The sequence below is a fragment of the Monodelphis domestica genome, chromosome 4, assembly GCF_027887165.1.
Source record: "Monodelphis domestica isolate mMonDom1 chromosome 4, mMonDom1.pri, whole genome shotgun sequence".
NCBI lineage: Eukaryota > Metazoa > Chordata > Mammalia > Didelphimorphia > Didelphidae > Monodelphis > Monodelphis domestica.
In genome coordinates, this window is record NC_077230.1 from 89438127 (window position 1) to 89456668 (window position 18542).

The following is an 18542-nucleotide window of genomic DNA, read 5'->3' on the forward strand; positions in this document are numbered from 1 at the left end:
AGTCATCAAAATTATGTTGAGGAGAAGATGGCAGCCTAGAAGGAGCAGAAGTTCAGACCTCTGAATACCCTTCCTAACCGATCACAAACTGAATGCTCCTAGGGGACTGAAAAACAAACTTAACAACAAGACAGAGCCAAGGAACCCTCCTGCTGGACTCAATTCAAAAGGTACGCCCCCCAAAAGCTGGAATCCGAGAACACTCGGGTTTAAGGGGAAGACAGAAGGAAGGTCCCAGGACCCATCCCCCCTCCCATCCAGAGCGCTGAGACTCCCAGACCCCAGCGGCAGCAGCAGTGGGAACTTCCGGGCGGGCAAAGGTGCTGGTCTGGAGGGCGTACATTGCAACGAGGGCTGTGATAAGTTCAGAGTCTCCAACACAGATGGCGGGGAAGGAGCTAGAGAGGGAGCATAGACCTGGCAGCCTGGCCAGAGCTGTGGAGATCCTCCGTATTTCCAGTTGTTGTTTTTCCATATTTCCTGCTCTGTTTCCACTTCTTGGCTGCTACATTAAGTCCTACTATATTTTGCTGCATATAGTATCTTTTTTTCATTATTTATATATAGAATTTTCTTCCAAAGCCTCCCTTTAAATAGTAAACCTAAATTGCTCAAAATTGTTACTTGCCTTAAAAAAACAAAAACCCATTTCTTCACAGGTTTATACAGGGTAACTAAAAAATCTCAATGCATTTTAAAGCCTGAATAGTGTAGAAGCTGTTGTTCATCCTCTGTTTTTTAAGATCAATAATGTCTTGACTTGCTCAGGAATTGGATTTAAGTGAGACAGAGCTGTATAGTCTTGACAGCCTCACTTTCTTCTGGTTATTGAAATCCAGTGGCAAGACAAAAGTCAGGATGACTGGCAACAGTCCAGGATACAGTAGGTGACCTTGGCGTCTTCAATGTCTGACCAAGTCTAAGTAATCCATAGCACGTTTTAGCTGCCTTCATGGCCTTGGAACACATGGTTCTCCTTTGCCTCAAGTTCTCAAGACTGCTGGGACAAGTCTTTACATGCTTGGGGTAGACATCCCTCTAACTCACTGACAGGCCTGAGGCTTATCTGTTACCCTCAACCCCCTAGTACCTAAGCTCATCTGCTGGGATGGTTTCATTGGAATGTAGCCACTGTGCATGTTAGATTCTTTGAGCCATAGGTGAATGTTGGGTGAAAGGTGGACCTCAAAGGTAGATGAGCATCCCTGAAAATGGCTTGGAAAGCCCTCACACCAGAGGTTTTTGTCCTCCCTGAACACCCCTCTTATACTGTATACTGCTCAAAGAATTGGAGGTATTTCTTTTGTAATTAACAAAAAAATGCCCTTTGTGAAACCAGTTTGAGGGTCTAAACTTGAATACCAAGCTCAATCCTTTTCCAGATGCTTAGTTCTAGCTTCTATTGTATTTCCTTCTCTGATCTGAGCAGGGAGAGACATTAAAGGGTCTACTTTTATATTATCACTTCTGCCTTTCCTTACACACCAATGTCAGAACCTGAACCAAGAGGGAGAAACAGATGAAGTGCAAGGAGAGGAGGAAGAGAGAAAGGGAAGGAAAAGAGGGAGTTAGGAGAGGGAGGGAGATGGGGGGGAGGGGGGAGAGAGAGAGATAGAGAGGCACAGAGACAGAGACAGAGACAAGTATGGAGGGATGGGGGAAAGAGAAAAAGGGAGAGATATAGAGCATTTATTAAGCATTTACTATGTGCAAGGTACTGGGCTAACTATTGTAGATACAAATACAAATATATGCAAGCAAGATATACCTGCCTTCAAGGAACATACTTTTATTAAATTTTATTTAATTAGTTGATTTTAGAATATTTTTCCATGGTTACAAGACTCATGTTCTTTCCCTCCCCTCCCTCCAACTCCCTTCTGTATTTGAAGTGCAATTCCACTGGGTTTTACATGTGTCATTGATCAAGACCTGTTTCCATATTATTGATATCTGCACCAGGGTGATCATTTGGAGTCTACATCCCCAACCATGTCCCCTTGACCCATGTAATCAAGCAGTTGTTTTTCTTCTGTGTTTCTACTCCCAGAGGTTTTCCTCTGAATGTGGATGGTGTTCTTTCTTGTAGATCCCTCAGAATTATCCTGGATCATTGCTGCTAGTAGAGAAGTCCATTACATTCGATTGTACCACAGTGTATCAGTCTCTGTGTACAATGTTCTCCTGGTTCTGCTCCTTTCGCTCTGCATCACTTCCTGGAGGTTGTTCCAGTCTCCATGGAATTCCTCCACTTCATTATTCCTTTGAGCACAAAGTATTCCATCACCAACATATACCACAATTTGTTCAGCCATTCCCCAATTGAAGGGCATCCCCATATTTTCCAATTTTTGGCCACCACAAAGAGTGCATCTATGAATATTCTTGTACAAGTCTTTTTCTTTATGATCTCTTTGGGGTACAAACCCAGCAGTGCTATGGCTGGATCAAAGGGCAGACAGTCTTTTATTACCCTTTGGGCATAGTTCCAAATCGCCTTCCAGACTGACTGGATCAATTCACAACTCCACCAGCAATGCATTAAATTTCCCTACTTTGCCACATCCCCTCCAGCATTCATTACTTTCCATAGCTGTCATGTTAGCCAATCTGCTAGGTGTGAGGTGATACCTCAGAGTTGTTTTGATTTGCATCTCTCTGATTATAAGAGATGTAGAACACTTCTTCATGTGCTTATTAATAGTTTTGATTTCTTTATCTGAAAATTGCCTATTCATGTTCCTTGCCCATTTATCAATTGGGGAATGGCTTTTTTTGTACAATTGATTTGGCAAGGAACTTACTTTCTAATGGGGGAGACAACATATTTGGGGAGTGGTGGCCAGAGAAGGGAGTTTTGCTCTGGGGAACCACAGAGATAATTTTAACTTAATTTTCTCTGCCTAGAGCATGAGGCAGAAAGGGGGTATGAACATGGCAGCCGGGCATACGGCAAGGTGGGGATAGCTAGATAGAATATGAAGCATTTGAGGCACTTAGATATAACAGTCTAGCTACATGTGCACTCACTCCTAGGGCATGAGTTTCAAAATAAAGTGATGCATAGATCTGTTAGGAAATCTATTCCAATATTCCAATAGTCAGTGACAGTAAAGACCAATACTGTGGTAATAGGAAGAGAAGGAATGTATAAGGCCTTAAGGGTGAGGAACAAGATAACCTAATATACAAACCTGGTAATCAGTCCAAAAAATGCATTTTTATATGGATTATACAGTATCCCACTTTGTGGATAGATCACAATGTACTGCAATCTAACCAGCAGGGGGAGTTCAGACTACATATCCTGACTAAAGCAACCAGCTCTGTTGGTTGTACCTAATAGTCAAAACGCATTAATGTTCCCTGTAGGCATGATCAACTACCTTAAATCAGGGACTCCCAAATTCTACTGTATTGATGGGCCAACCTTCATGTCCTCTTCTCTTCACCCCCAATATCCCCCAGGCTCAACTGTATGCCTATCAAAATGCTGTAAATCTTATGTGACTTAAGGAATGCAAGGAAAATCCATCCTTCCATGTACTCATGATATCTGAAATGCCACTATTCATGGATTTCCGTTAAGAGACTATGCCACTCAAATCTAATCAAGGGGGCAGCTAGGTGGCTCATTAAGAGCAGGACCCAGAGATGAGAGGTCCTGGATTCTGTGAAAGGAAATTTCTTGGTTCTTGGTCTAGTTTGAGTTTACACTTGTAAAAAGAGAACCCTTTATTCTCTTTGCCTAATTGGAGTTAACACTTTGGTTAATAATAACTTAAGTACCCCCTACTTAGTACCTTGCCAGACTGGACAGTATTAACTCTCCTTTGGCTACTCTCCAATCAACAAAAGCTTGAACATCCTACTTAGCACAAGGTGGAGGAGCTCTCTACACTTTCAACTCAATTAGCCAGGAATCTGTGAACCCTTTTGATGAGTATTCAACTCTCCAGGTGAGAAATGGTTCCCACAAACACTGCCCCATGGGCAGTGCTAGACAATTTGAAAGCTGTGATTGGCCCCTGTGAAGAAGGGAAGTCCAAAAAGGGAATGGGCTTCAAGAGTCATCTTCAGCTTGAGTCATAGTCTTGGTCTACCTCTTGGAGGGAACTTGGGTGAGTGAATGGCTGGCTTTCCTTTCCTGTCTTCTGGAGAGTTTAATCGCAGCTGAAGGTCAACAAGTCCTGGCTGAGTAGAGCACCAGAGTAATAATATATTTAAGATAGGCTAAATGTCTTCTCTAACTTTCTGTATTTCTCTACTTTCATTCTTTCCACCTCTTTTGTAAAAAGTTATTAAAAGTCAATTTGATTTTCAGCAATAATACTTTAATTGGTGACCATATTTATAATTTTCATGTTTTAGTCAAACCATTAAAATTTAATTCCTACAATTCAAATCTGATCTCCGACACTTCCTAGCTGTGTAACCCTGGACAAATCACTTAAATTCAGTTGCCAGAGTGACAAGGTCACTCTGTCACTCTTGTAGTCACTCTTCTCCCTTGGAACCAATACATGGTATTGATTCTGGATGGTAAGGGCTTAAAAAATCTAATCAAATTAGGGGCAAATAGGTAGCACGGTGGACAAAGGGCCAGGCCTGGAGTTGGGAAGACCTGAGCTCACATGTAGCCTTAGACACTTTCTAGCTGCATGATCTTGGGCAAGTAATATAACCCCAACTGCTTAGCCTTTGCTGCTTTTCTTAGAACTGATTCTAAGACAGAAAGTGAGGGTTAAAAAAAAAAAGTAATCAAATATGACAGTGAAAAGGACTTTGAAAACCTAGAATCCATAGCAATTATTTATATTCTACATGAAATTATTTTAATAAGATCTTAACCAAATAATATCTCTGTAAGGGAAACCTCATAAAAAGGAAGATTATTGAAAAACAGTATGCATCTGTAGATGTGTCATGGTGGATGGGCAGTGATGATGTAAAGAAGAGGTGGGAACACTCAAATGACTATTTTCTTCAGTTTGATCTAGGGTTGGTACTGCTTATTTTTTTCTTCTTCCTGGTGGTCTCTTGTCTCATCACGTTTCCCTTTTATTCTGCCCACCTAAGCCTCTCTTTTCCACTCTTCAACTAAATATATATTCCACTGTGGAATATTCATTCTGCTCTTCAGTTATGACCTTCCTCAGCAATTGTTTGCAATCATCTCTCCCATTCTAGTAGTCTATGTTGCTCAGCTGTCCTTTGGATAACTGAACTCTACATTTTATATCTTCCCTTCTTTCTTAGGCTACAGAACCAGAGTAGGACTGCTCACCCAATTTGATAGTCATGAATGGGAGAGGAGACATAGTACAGTGATAGTCCATCATCTCTAGGATTTTACGTAGTACTTTCTTCCTCACCTTACTTTAGATACCCCTTTCTCTTCCCTTCCATCACAACTGTTAGGTTTCCTTTGGTAACCTTTAGCCCAATTTCAATTCCATACTACATTACTTGAACCCTAGTCAATTGAGTTCTTCCTTTTAAGCTATTTTCTCACACAGTGGTAAGATAAGTGGCTCTGTGTCTATTCATCCTATATTAATGAGGGAGGGTTGGTCAGTTTGTACCTTTAAACACTGGAAATTTAGGAGAAGTAGTCCAAAACTGTCACACTCTTAACAAGACAAATCATTTTACATATGTAGCATCAAACCTCTGAACAATTGAAGAATCATCATCAAATATCTCAGATGGACAGTCTCATTTCCATTTCTCTGTCAAATATAAAGACCTACTACCATTTCCTCATAAGCTCAAACTTTCCTTAATTCTACAAAATCTGGCTGCCACCTCCATCATGACAGAAAATGTATTCTTAACGGTTACCAATGACATATGTATCAAGTTCAATGGAATTTTTTCAATTTTTTCCTGTATCCAAATCACAAGGTAAATTTGAATTTAATAATGAAACAGCTAAATGATGGACACAATTTACAAATCTCTCCTAATCAGGATACTTGTTCCCTTAAATATTAATTCTTTAAGATTACTAGATTTCATAAATTTCAGTGTCAAATTAATGCAATAAAAATTTTAGTTTATTCCATTGATAAATTAATTCCACCCATAATTTAAACTAATATAAAACACTCATTATAAAGACACTACATAAACAGAGCACAAAGTATCAAAATAACAAATGAAAAATGGACACACTCAGTTTTGTTTCCTTTTAGATTCATTTCTTCAGTAGACCAGTCTGTAAAGTTTTTTGTAGCCTAGTTATATTGGCATCCAATGCTGCAAGGCCATTTCTGAAGTCCTGTTCATCATGTGAGGTGAACGATGAGAGGGAAGACACACTCCAGTTAGACATTCTTGACATTAAATCAGTATTTAAAAAGCTGTAATCACAGAGAGTACTGTTTTTCAACAGAGAACTAGAATCTTGATATGTCATGGCACTCTGCTGACCTGAAACATTATCCCCAAAGTCAGTGGGGATCTTACTGATTACCTCCTTTATTTTCATCAGCAGTTGCTCATCTTCTACATTAACTGCCCTCATCTTTTCAGATATAACTTCTGTTTCCCTTTTCAGAGTGGAAGTACCAGGAAACATTTCAAAACCAGCCTTTGCATCTTCTGAGGATGCAAATAAAGAGATGGACTTTTCAGAAGTAGGGATTCCATTGTTGCTAGATAGTTTAGAGTTAGCAACATTGTTCTGTGGCAATGGACTTACTCTTTCAGGAGTGGATTTCTTTTTAGAGGAGCTTACAGCAAATGGAAGATAAATTGTCTCATCATTCAGTCTGGATTCATCATCTATTATTGTGTCAGTCTCACTCCCTGTTTCTGAAATGACTTTTGGATGATAAGGTAGAGTCCCTAATTCATGATCTAAACCCAGGAGTTTATGTTTACAGACTTCAGGGTTTAGGAAATTTTCATAAGACATAGCTGGCACTCTCCCTTTTCCATCTTCTTTTAAAAATGGTGATTCTGTTTGAGTATAAATTTGGTTGTTTTCTAAACTTTTAAGGTAATTCATGGAAAGTGGAGGTGGGGATGGTTCAGACTGTAGGTGTTCTTCATGAATGTCTAGAAGGGATCCGGTAAGCATTTTCTCAGGCTTATAACAAGCATTGTCCACACTGAAGTCTGTGAGGAATTGTGTCATGTTGTTCTGCAAAGTTCTGTTGGGAGAAATTGGGTATATTTGTTAGTTTTTTCTGGCCACTGTATATTTTTCTCTTGGCAATAGCTCAGCTCCATTTTGAATAAAATGTCACAGGTGGCTTAGGTTTAATGTTGAGCACATGGAATAATTTACTCCAAATACTCTAACCACCTGCACAAGTTAAAAGTATAAAGGAAAACACTGAATTTCTGGAATGTGTTTGACCTTGCTGGAGAAAGTAGTACAGAAAATGACTTTAGGCCAAATGTTAATTCACAGAAATTTTATATATTATATTTATTGACTTATTTATATGTGTGTGTATATATATATATATAGATAGACAGGAAGGAAGGAAGGAAGGAAGGAAGGAGGAAGTAGAGAAGAGAGAGGGAGGAAGGAAGGAGGGACGGAGAGAGAGGAGGGGATGTGAAAGTCAGCTGGAAGAGAATCCTTAGAGGTCATCTTGTTCAATTTTCTCCTTTTACACATTAGGAAACAGAAGCTCAGAGAAGTTAACTGATTTGTCCAAGGTCACACAGATGCTAAGTGGTTGAAATGGGATTTAAACTCAGGTCCTGGACTTACAGTTCAGTGATTGGCTTGTAATGATATATTTGGTTAAAATACAGAAAGTAGGAGGCTAGATGACAACTAGTCAGGTATGAGATAGAATTCATGCTTCAGGTAGAGGCTCTATAAGGTACCTTTCACTTCTAGGATACTACATATACAACTAATTTTTTCATAGCATCTCAAACTGAAAGCAAGTTCTTTCTTTCTACTAGAAGTATACATACAAAATTTATTGGCCTTTAGTGGTTATTATCAGAACAACATGGCTAGGGCTTACATGCAGGTGAACCTGGTTTTAACAAATTCCTATAAAAGTTTTTAACAATTAAGTCTTATTTAAATTGAAATATTTTCTGCTTGGTCTACATAATTTCAAAAATGCTTCTCCTTTAGCTCTGATCCATCAAAAAACAAAAAAACAAAAACAAAAAAAAACCCACACCTTACTTTCCAGCTTAGAATGAATACTGTGTATTGGTTCTAAGGCAGAAGAGCAAGAAGGGCTAGGTGATCGGATTGGGGTTAAGTGGCTTGCCCAGGGTCACATAGGTAGGAACTGTCTTGAGGCCACATTTGAACCCAGGACCTCCCATCTCTAGGCCTGGCTCTCAATCCATGGTGCCTCCCTGATCTATTTTTAAATAATAGTAATTTTCTTTTTCCTTACTTCATACCAAATGGTTAAAAATTTATAAAAAGGTAAATAAATTAGAGAAGCATATTTTTAAGATACCTTCTAACTGAAAAGGTTGGGCGTTTTGTACTACCCTGTTGGATTTTCTCAAAATAGGGAACACTTAATGTATATTTCCTACTAGTAGTCAAATGACAGCTTTCTAAACTTAAGAATCAGGAAGAGAGCAGGATACAGTCCTATCATTGAAAACAATTTATGGAAATATAATTTAATGGAAATCAGTAACGTTTTCTACTATGTAAGGTAACAAGAAAGAAATGTAAAGTAAAAAAATTCTATGTATTTAAAATGAAAGCCCCTAAATAATTGTAATGAAAATATTATTTGTATTTTTATCAACAGAAAAAGCTACAGATTTCTAAATCTAAAACAAACAACAAATGGATAATGGTCTGGAAAAAAAAAGCTCTTTCCATAATAAATCAATCCAAATCCTTCCCCCTACCCCCACTTATAAGAAGTATTACCATATAAATATCCACCAACAGGTGCAGTATTCAAGTGCTTAGAAAGAACACTTTCTATTACTACTGCTCCATTTCTTATTCCTTTTTGCATGATTTTAAACCACAGGTTACATAAAAAGAGTGATCATAATATCTGTAATTATGTAAAAGGTTATGCGGCACAGGAATAAATGAAATATGAGAGTTTGTGACATGTCCCAACCTTCACAGGTCAGTTTCTGATCACTGCAGACAAAGCTATGTGGTGTCATCCTCTATAGGTTAGTAAAAACAGAACACCTGTCTGCTTGGGGTCAGTTCTGACCAGAGGGATGGATGGAGGCTCAAGAAACTGAAAAAGGGTTTATACACTTATTCTATTTGACACACTTATTGCTGTTGTTCTGCCCATTTTTAATGTCTCAGTTTCCAAAAGTAAAACTGAAAAAAAAATCCTGATCATCAGTGTTTTTAAACAATTGGGGGGAGGAGGGTTGCAGCTGGGTAACTTAGTAGATTTGAGAGTCAGGCCTAGAGAAAGGATGTCCTGGCTTCAAATGTGCCCTCAGACTCTTCCTAGCTGTGTGTGACTCTGGGAAGTCACTTGACCCCCATTGCCTAGCCCTTACCACTCTTCTGACTTGGAACCAATACATAGTATTGATTCTAAGACAAAAGGTACGGGTTTAAAAAATAAAACCAAAAACTTATTTGTAGATCCAAGTCTCTTACCAAGATGACATTATAAAGTCACTGACACTGTTCTGAGATTAACATGAGTTAACCAAGACTCAAAAGACAAAAAAAGCTTCTCAGTCCCAGAATGACAAAACCTGCATTCAGCAACCTGTAATTTTTCTGGGAGTTGTGCCAAATCCTATGTATACCTGTACCTAAGCAGGTCTGCTAGTCCCTCGGGGTCATTAAAATGTCCAATTAATCAAATTAACATAGATTAACCTGAAGTCATGACGAAAATTTCATTAAAAGCAAAGTGCAAAAGGTTATTAAATATGAGGAAAAATAATTGAGACAAGCTCTGGCATCTCTTTTTGAGGTCTTAAATTCACAGAAAACTATTTCTGAGATGTTTTAAGTCCTTGAGGTTGGCTACGGCGGAGGATGGAGTGAGAGAAGAACCCTCATCTCCTATTAGGGGTATAGTGCCAAGGCAGTTATTGTGAAAAGGAGATGGAGCAGGCACAGAGACTGATTTAGGAAGAATTCTAGGAGATCTCACCTCCTTTTCTCGATGACAATACATAAGAAAGTAGAGGGCAGATATCAAAAATAACCTTGGATGGACTGAAGAGAAGGGGAAGGAAATAAAATACATGGAATTGGACGACAGAAGGATGCTGGGGATAGGAAAAGATATGCTGTAGGTATCAGACAGTCAAGATTCAAGATCCTTCTGAACTCTTAAATTTTGATAAAATTATTAGACAGGCATCACAACTTTTGTGTTAATTGGAATGTGAATGAAGCTTACCTGGTTAGTTCTTTTAGCCGGGTGATTTCAGCATCACGCTGATGTACTGTTAACTCCAAGATTTTATTTTCTTTTCTAGATGTTTCCAGTTTAAAATGGTAGGTTTTCACACTGGCTAAGGCTTCCTCCAATTCTAAAACATAAAAGAGTTTTAGTTTGAATTTTTAACAGAAATATGATCATTTCCTATAGTTTAAATACATACCCATTTTAATTTTTGTGGTCTCCATCTCAAAGTGCTGCTTATTTTCAAGGACTTTTTTATCTTGCTCTTGAAACAGTTTGACACACTTTTTGTACTCTTCTTTCTGGCTTTCAATCACTTTTAAGAGCTTGTCATTCTTAGTCTTCATTAGCTTCTGATTCCTTAATGACTCCTTCAACTGGGTTTGCAGGGACATATTCAGTGACTGAATAGAAATTACTGTAAAGACAAAGAGACCAAAATGTATCTCCTAAAGCTTAAACGGCATTTTGCCAAAATTATAATAAAACTTTAAATCCTTCCCACACACCAACTTGCTTCCCACTCCCTTGTAATAAAGATTAAAACCAATTGGTCTCTAAACCAACATAAATCTGGTCTAAATGCTTATAAACTTTATGTTATTCTCTTGGTTCTTACTTTTTTCTGTATTAGTACATGATTCTTCCCATGTGACTACAAATTTCCTCAGGTTCATTCTCTTACTGCACAAAAATATTCCAATATATTTATGCACTGCAATTTGTTTTGTTATTCTTCAATCAACAGGCATCTGGTTTGTTCGTAGTTGCTATCACCTGAAATGCTAACTTTTTAACCACAATTATGGTTTTTAAAAAAGTTATAGTGAAGGCCTCTTTAAGACCTTAGTCATTTCAAAATATACTCCCATATCACCCTCTCTCTGATGAACCAGTTCTTGTAACAAAAAAAAAAAGTTAAGCAAAACAACTGATAACAGTGACCTTATCTGGCAGCATAGGTAATATTTTAGAGACTTAGCAGTCCTCTCCCCAGTCTCCAAAAAGGAGATGCATTCCTTCTAAACTTTTCAAACTTGACAAATAGCAACAAATTAGAATATATAAATAAATTATACAATCATGAATCTCCACTATATGTCACTTTAACCTATAAATGTACACATATACAAAAACAAGTCTTGCTTATAATGTATCCTATTCTAAACTGCCTTCTGCTCTCATCTGTGTATTTTTAATATTTTGTTGATGTGCTTCCCTTTTAAAAAAAAAAGTGGTCAATATCATTACCTTTCCACTTCCCTCTGCAAATAAAAGCCTTTAAAAACACACACACACACAGACAAAAAAAAACCCTTACCTTCCATCTTAGAATCAATACTATGTATTGGTTCCAAGGCAGAAGAGTGGTAAGGGCTAGGCAATGGGGGTTAAGTACCTTGCCCAGAGTCACACAGCTAGGAAGTGTATAAGGCCAAATTTGAACCCAGGACCTCCCATCTCTGGGCTTGGCTCTCAATCCACTGAGCAATCCAGCTGCCCCCGGAAGTCTTTCTTTATAAAGACAAAGGTAAATAAGTTCACATATTTTTTGTCCAGAAATGTATGTTATATTTGCACCTCTCATCTGTTGTCTGTTACCTCTCTACCAAGAGATGGGAACCATGTTTCAACATCAGTCATTTGGAATCCTCATTGGTTACTGCTCTAATAAAAGATCTTAAGGCTTTCAAAGTTACTTGATCATTATAATATCATATTATGCATTTATTTATAAAAGTTTCTCTGAATTTACATCCCTTTCATCATTTCTGAAAGCAAAAATAATATCCCAATACATTTACATACTATATTGTTCAGTTGTTCCCAACAGATTTTGTTTCTTATTCTTTGCTAAACAAAAAGTGCTACCCTAAGTATTTTGTACATATGGGTCCTTTGCCTTTGACCTTTCTGGAGGGGATGCCCAGTAGTATCTCTGGGTCAAAATGTACGAGTATTTAGTGATAGACTGTTCCATCTCTTCTTAAGGGTGGTTGGTTATTATAAGTATTCAGTGTTTGACTTCGTCAATGTTCTTTTTATTTATTTTACTGTAGCCCTTGTGTTTTTTGTTCTTCTGTTTATCTTCCTCTGCATCAGTTCATATGAATCTTCCCATGGTTCTCTGATGTCAAAAACTTGTTGTTTCTCTAGCATGGTATTTCATTTCCATTACAGTTTGTTTGTCATTTCCCAATCACCACTTTATTTTTTTCTTTGCTACCACAAAAGTCTAGTCTAACTTTTTAAGAAACAAAAGTTTTATTTTTTTAAAATTATAATAAAGGAAGCAATTATGGATAAATTGGTATTCCTGTAATAATCTCAGGGTTTGATTGACTGCAACATTTATCAACTCATGGAAGATGTTTTTCAGCTGTATTTTTTTAGGACTGAAAAAAATCATATGAAATATGTACTCAAGAGATCAATATATACAAGTCACACACAGATGGTTATTGCCATTTAAATACTTATTTCATTACTTATGAATCAAAGACAATTCTTTTCTTTCAAAATCTTGGGACTCAGGCTTTAAGTTTGGCCACAGAAGCAATAGTCTTATCCAAACCATTTTATACTATCCAGGGCTTTACTATAAACAGGCTAGTAAGGATCTTGATTCAGATAAGACATAGAAAATACAGGAGCATTCTCTATACTTCAATATAGTTGGCCAATCACTGACTAATATTGCCAAGGTATATATAGTATTAAGAGATTGGAAAAAAAGGAAAATGAGAATATATACATATATGCATACAACTCTGACCTTGGAAAATTTACAAAGGATAAGACATATGCAAATAACTATAATTCAACTGAGAATATAGTAAGTACATAGTAAAACTCGAATACACATGACAGGTTTGAAGAGGTGACTTCTGGCTGAAAGATCTAGGTTAACTGGTTCATTGAAGAGTGTAAATCTTAAAAATTCTCAGACGCTACCTTAGAACATTTGGTTAGGACCATTCCCCATTTTAAAACAATGAAGGGACTTAGGTCAGGAAGGTAGGAACTCTAACATTACTCCACCCATACTTAGGCATACTTTAGGGGAAGATAAAGTTGTAAACTCCTTACTGAACAATGAAGAGTCCTCAACCCATACTTAAAGTGAAGCAAGAATCCTTAAGCTAGGTCTATTTTTAGATCTAATACAAAGGGGTGCTAAGTATCTATGAAGATCAAATTAATCAGGCAACTTGCAAAGGACAATATTAGTCTACTCAGGTGTGAATTACTCAAAAGTTTTAGTCTACTCAGGTGTGAATTAAGAATGGTCAGTCCTTAGGAAAACGTCTACTGTGATTGGTAGATGTGAAAACTTAGGGGAGGTGACATAGGAGAAAATTCTCTTTAAAAAGGAGGTCAGAAGGCCTCTGAAAGTTAATTTAGCTTTGGAGCTGAATTGGAGGTCAGGAGTCAGAGAAGGCTGCTGGGACTCTGAACTGAATTCAGCTTTGGTAGCTGAGTTGGAGCTCAGACTAGTTGGAGTAGTTCAGCTTGCCAAAGCTGAATTGGAGGCTGTTCTCTCTCGGTGGCTAAACTTGGTTCAGCTTCCTGAGCTAAACTGGAGGGTCTCTCTGAACACCAGAATCTTGCTTGGGACAAATCTTGTGGTGAGTGGATTAAAGACTGACTAGTCTCTCTTAAAGCTCAGACCTAGGCCAATGGCCTAGGCCCCTTTCCCATTATTTCCTCTTACCCTCTCTCTCCCTTTCCTTAATTCCTTATTTGTATTAATTAAAATCTCCATAAAAACCCAGCTGACTTGGGTATTTCATATTTGGGAATTTTCCCATGGCGACCACTTTATTTTTTAATATAAAATCAAGACACTAAAAATTATCTTTACAGTTTTGGCAATTCAAAGTCTTGAAACCATATTTTCATGGTCACAATTTAAGGCAACCACTCTTTTAACTGTTACAAGAGGGAGCATTAAGACTAGGCCTTGAAAGAGGGGAATGATTTCAATAGGTAGATGTGAGGGAGTGGAACAGTGAGCATACATAAATGAAAAGGCAGAAGAGTATGAGTCATGTTCAGGATCAGGAATGGATAAAAGTTAAGGCCAGCAGCAAAAACTATAAAACATCAGGTAATAAAACATTGTTTGACTTCAGTTCTGATGTCATTGATGTGGGGAATTGCTAGTAATGGAAATTCCCTCCACTGATTCAGATCAACAACCACTTTGTAACTTAAAACTCACAGGCTGGTTTGGGGCCCTGAGAAATTAAGTAATTTGCCAGTGGTCCCAGCATAGGACTTAAAATTGAGGTTTTCCTCCCCTCATTTCTAGTCCTTTATCTTCTATGCCATAAAAAAAAAAAACCTCTCAGACATGTTCTTAAAAATACGAGCAATTTCGAAAATAATCTGTTCAAAATTTTATGTAATTTTTTTTAAACCCTTACCTTCCATCTTGAAGTCAATACTATGTATTGGCTCCAAGGAAGAAGAGTGGTAAGGGCTAGGCAATGAGGGTCATGTGATTTGCCCAGGGTCACACAGCTGGGAAGTGTCTGAGGCCAGATTTGAAGCTAGGAGCTCCCGTCTCTAGGCCTGGCTCTCAATTCACTGAGCTACCCAGCTGCCCCCCTGTAATATTTTATCTAACAAATTATGTTTGATTTAATTGTGAACTTAGAAGAGTAAAAAAGAGAAGATACGGTGTACAAGTGATACAATCTATACAGATCTATATCAAATAAACGGATTTTGTGGAAAATTAGAAATTAAAAAGAACAGATGTTATTAATATTTCCTTAGAAAGTTTAACCCATTTACTATAACACAGAGTCTAAAAACTATCTTAGCTAGCTAGTAATCTTTCTCCTTGACAAATGGAAATGATAGTCAAAGACAATCTTTTATTTAGAATATAAACTTGTCTGTCAAACCTTACAGATGGAGAAAGCAGGTGATTATCAGTAGGCAAAACTTTATAAAACCCCAAGAAGCAGTAGGAAAATGTTGATAGAAAATTTGTCAAGAAATCAAATTAAGGCAGATGTCCTTTAAGGTACATAAAATGGAAAGTGGGAGGACAATAAGAGATAAAATGAAAAAGATATGAAGAAATTTTAAATCCTTTGATGGATCTGTGATCTCATCAATGTGGGTATTCCCTCCAACAGTAGAGATCCCAACCCTTCCATACCTTCTCATCCTAACATGTAACACCCAACATCAGGAGGCACAGCGTGGATAGCCAAGGGAATAGGCAGACTGTTGGCTGATCACCCTCTGATCTCTATGTTACTATAAGATTAAGCTCACTTCCTTTTCCAATTATATACCTCTTTAATGATTTTTTTTAATTTAAAAAATCATTCTCTTCTGTCTAAGAATGACTTCTAAGACAAAAGAGCAGCAAGAACTAGGTAATTGGAGTTAAATGACTTGCTCAGGGTCATACTGCTAGGAAGTATCTGACTTGCCTTGTACTCTATCCATTGTGCTACCTAGCTACCCATTTAATGATATTCTTCATAACACTGTTATGTGCAATTTTCTGATGGTAATTTTATACCCTACTATTTATGTCCACTATGCACCTCTCTATTGCCAAATGATTAAAATAATTATGATTGTGAAAAATATAAATGGAAAAAAAAAACTAAGAAGAATAATTAGATTCTGAGAGTCACTGTGAACAGTAGATATTCAAATTTTTGGACTGTTTTAATAGTTTTGGATCACGTGTAAACAAGTGATCTATTACATAAAGTGGTTTACAAGCAACACTTTGGAAATGATAAATGAAAAATAATCCTACCAGCATGGATTAAATATTCAAGTTTGCAAAAGCATTAAACCTTAAAATTTAAATGGACGATTCATACCTATAAAGGATTTATCCAACTGGTTATTTGAATGATAACAAAATGAGTGTAGTGACTTTTTTCAAAAGAGCCCAAAGGCAAACTCAGAATGGGTGAATGACCTGAATACAAAGAAGGAAACTATAAGCAAATTAGGTGAACACAGAATTGTATACTTGTCAGATCTATAGGAAAAGAAAAACTTTAAAACCAAGCAAGAGCTAGAAAAAAAATCACAAAATGTAAAATCAATAATTTTGATTACATCAAATTAAAAGGTTTTGTACAAACAAAACTAATGCATCCAAAATTAGAAGGGAAGCAACAAATTGGGAAACAATCTTCATTACCAAAACCTCTGACAAAGGTCTAATTACTCAAATTTAAAAAAAGCTAAACCGATTGTACAAAAACTCAAGCCATTCTCCAATTTATAAATGGGCAAGGGACACGAATAAGCAATTTTCAGTTAAAGAAATCAAAACTATTAAAAAGCACATGAAAGTGTTCTAAATCTCTTATAATCAGAGAGATGCAAATCTAAACAACTCTGAGGTATCACTTCACACTAACATGACAGCAAAGAAAAATAATGAATACTGGAGGGGGTGTGGTAAAGTTGGGACATTAATGCATTGCTGGTGGAGTTGTGAATTGATCCAACCATTCTGGATGGTGATTTGGAACTATGCCCAAAGGGCGATAGAAGACTGTCTGCCCTTTGATCCAGCCATAGCACTGCTGGGTTTATACCCCAAAGAGACAATAAGGAAAAGACATGTACAAGAATATTTATAGCTGCGCTCTTTGTGGTGGCCAAAAATTGGAAAATGAGGGGATGCCCTTCAATTGGGGAATGACTGAACAAATTGTGGTATCTGTTGGTGATGGAATACTATTGTGCTCAAAGGAATAATAAAGTGGAGAAATTCCATGTGAACTGGAACGACCTCCAGGAAGTGATGCAGAGCGAGAGGAGCAGAACCAGGAGAACATTGTACACAGAGACTGATACACTGTGGTACAATCGAATGTAATGGACTCCTCCATTAGTGGCAACGCAGTGATCCTGGACAACTAGGAGGAATCTATGAGAAAAACCACTATCCACATGCAGAGGGAAAACTGTGGGAGTAGAACACAGAAGGAAAATAACTACCTGAAAACATGTATCAAAGGGATATAGTTGGTGATGTCGACTCTCAATGAACATCCTACTGCAAACAACAACATGGAAATAGGTCCTGATCAAGGACACAAGTAATACCCAATGAAATTGCACATGGGTGGAAGGGTGGGAGCGAAATAATGTGATTATTGTAACCAAGGAATAATGTTCTAAATTGACTAAATAAACTAATTCAAATGGAAAAAAAAATAAAGGTACTGCCTACCTCACAAGGTTATTGTGGGGATCAAATGAAAAAATGTATGTAAAGCTCTTTATAAACCTTTAAGTGTAAAAAAAAGAGCCCAAAGGGTGCCAATCATCAGTTACAATTAAATTTCAGTGTTGGCATCATTTACATATCGCCCAACTTCTAACCGGAAAGGAAAGGATATATACCAGTGGTGTGACAGCAACACGTGACTAGAGGAATCAAGGATGACACTGAAGCCATGCACCTCGAGGACTAAAAGGATGATGGTACCTTTGACAGTAACAGGAAAAGTTAGGAAGAAGAAATGGCTTGGGGGAAAGATATTTCTAGTTTCTGTGTACTTTCCCTGAATTAATTAAACCAGCTTGTATGTATTTACTTATAAGAATATAAACATATTTATACATATGTGTATATATGTACTTTGTACTTAGAGTTATTTTGCATTTGCCATAAAAAAGCGACTTTTAGAGGAAAAAAAATTTTAGTAGTCAATAGATTCCACTAGCATGTTAGAGTGAAAGACTAGGATTTATAATCTAAAAACTCAGAAATTTGGTGATGAAATATAAATGACCATAGGAGAACATCTAATATGGGCTTTTGAATATGAGAATTAAGATTCCACATCTTGGTTAAGTTTTTCTAAACAAGAACTTTCTAATTAAGACAAGCAGAAAGAATATTGTAGGTATGAGTGAAAGCTAGACGCTTAACTTTATTTGGGAATCATTAATAGCAACAACAATAGTAATAAGTAATATTATAACAAATTATATAGCAGGCACTGCTAATCACTTTAAAACTATGATCAACAATGATACATGTAAAACCCAGTGAAATGTTGGCTATAGGGGGCAGGAGGGAGGGAAAGAACATGAATCATGGAACCCCTGGAAAAATATTCTAAATTAATTAATTTAATTTAATTTTTTAAAAAATCTATAAAGTTAAGTATC

General features: G+C 37.1%; 1 protein-coding gene across 7 annotated transcripts in view; it reads right to left on the minus strand.

Annotated features, from left to right (window-relative positions):
• Nucleotides 1-1767: 1767 nt before the first annotated feature.
• Nucleotides 1768-18542, minus strand: part of CCDC14 (coiled-coil domain containing 14) — a 53545-nt gene continuing 36770 nt past the window's right edge. For all 7 annotated transcript variants that reach the window (XM_056793557.1, XM_056793551.1, XM_056793552.1 and 4 more), the window contains 3 exons: nucleotides 10561-10779; nucleotides 10356-10488; nucleotides 1768-7160 (listed from right to left, as the gene is read on the minus strand). In XM_056793557.1, the coding sequence (XP_056649535.1) occupies nucleotides 6200-7160; nucleotides 10356-10488; nucleotides 10561-10779 (1313 nt within the window). In that variant the 3' untranslated portion in view covers nucleotides 1768-6199. The remainder of the gene's footprint in view (nucleotides 7161-10355; nucleotides 10489-10560; nucleotides 10780-18542) is intronic.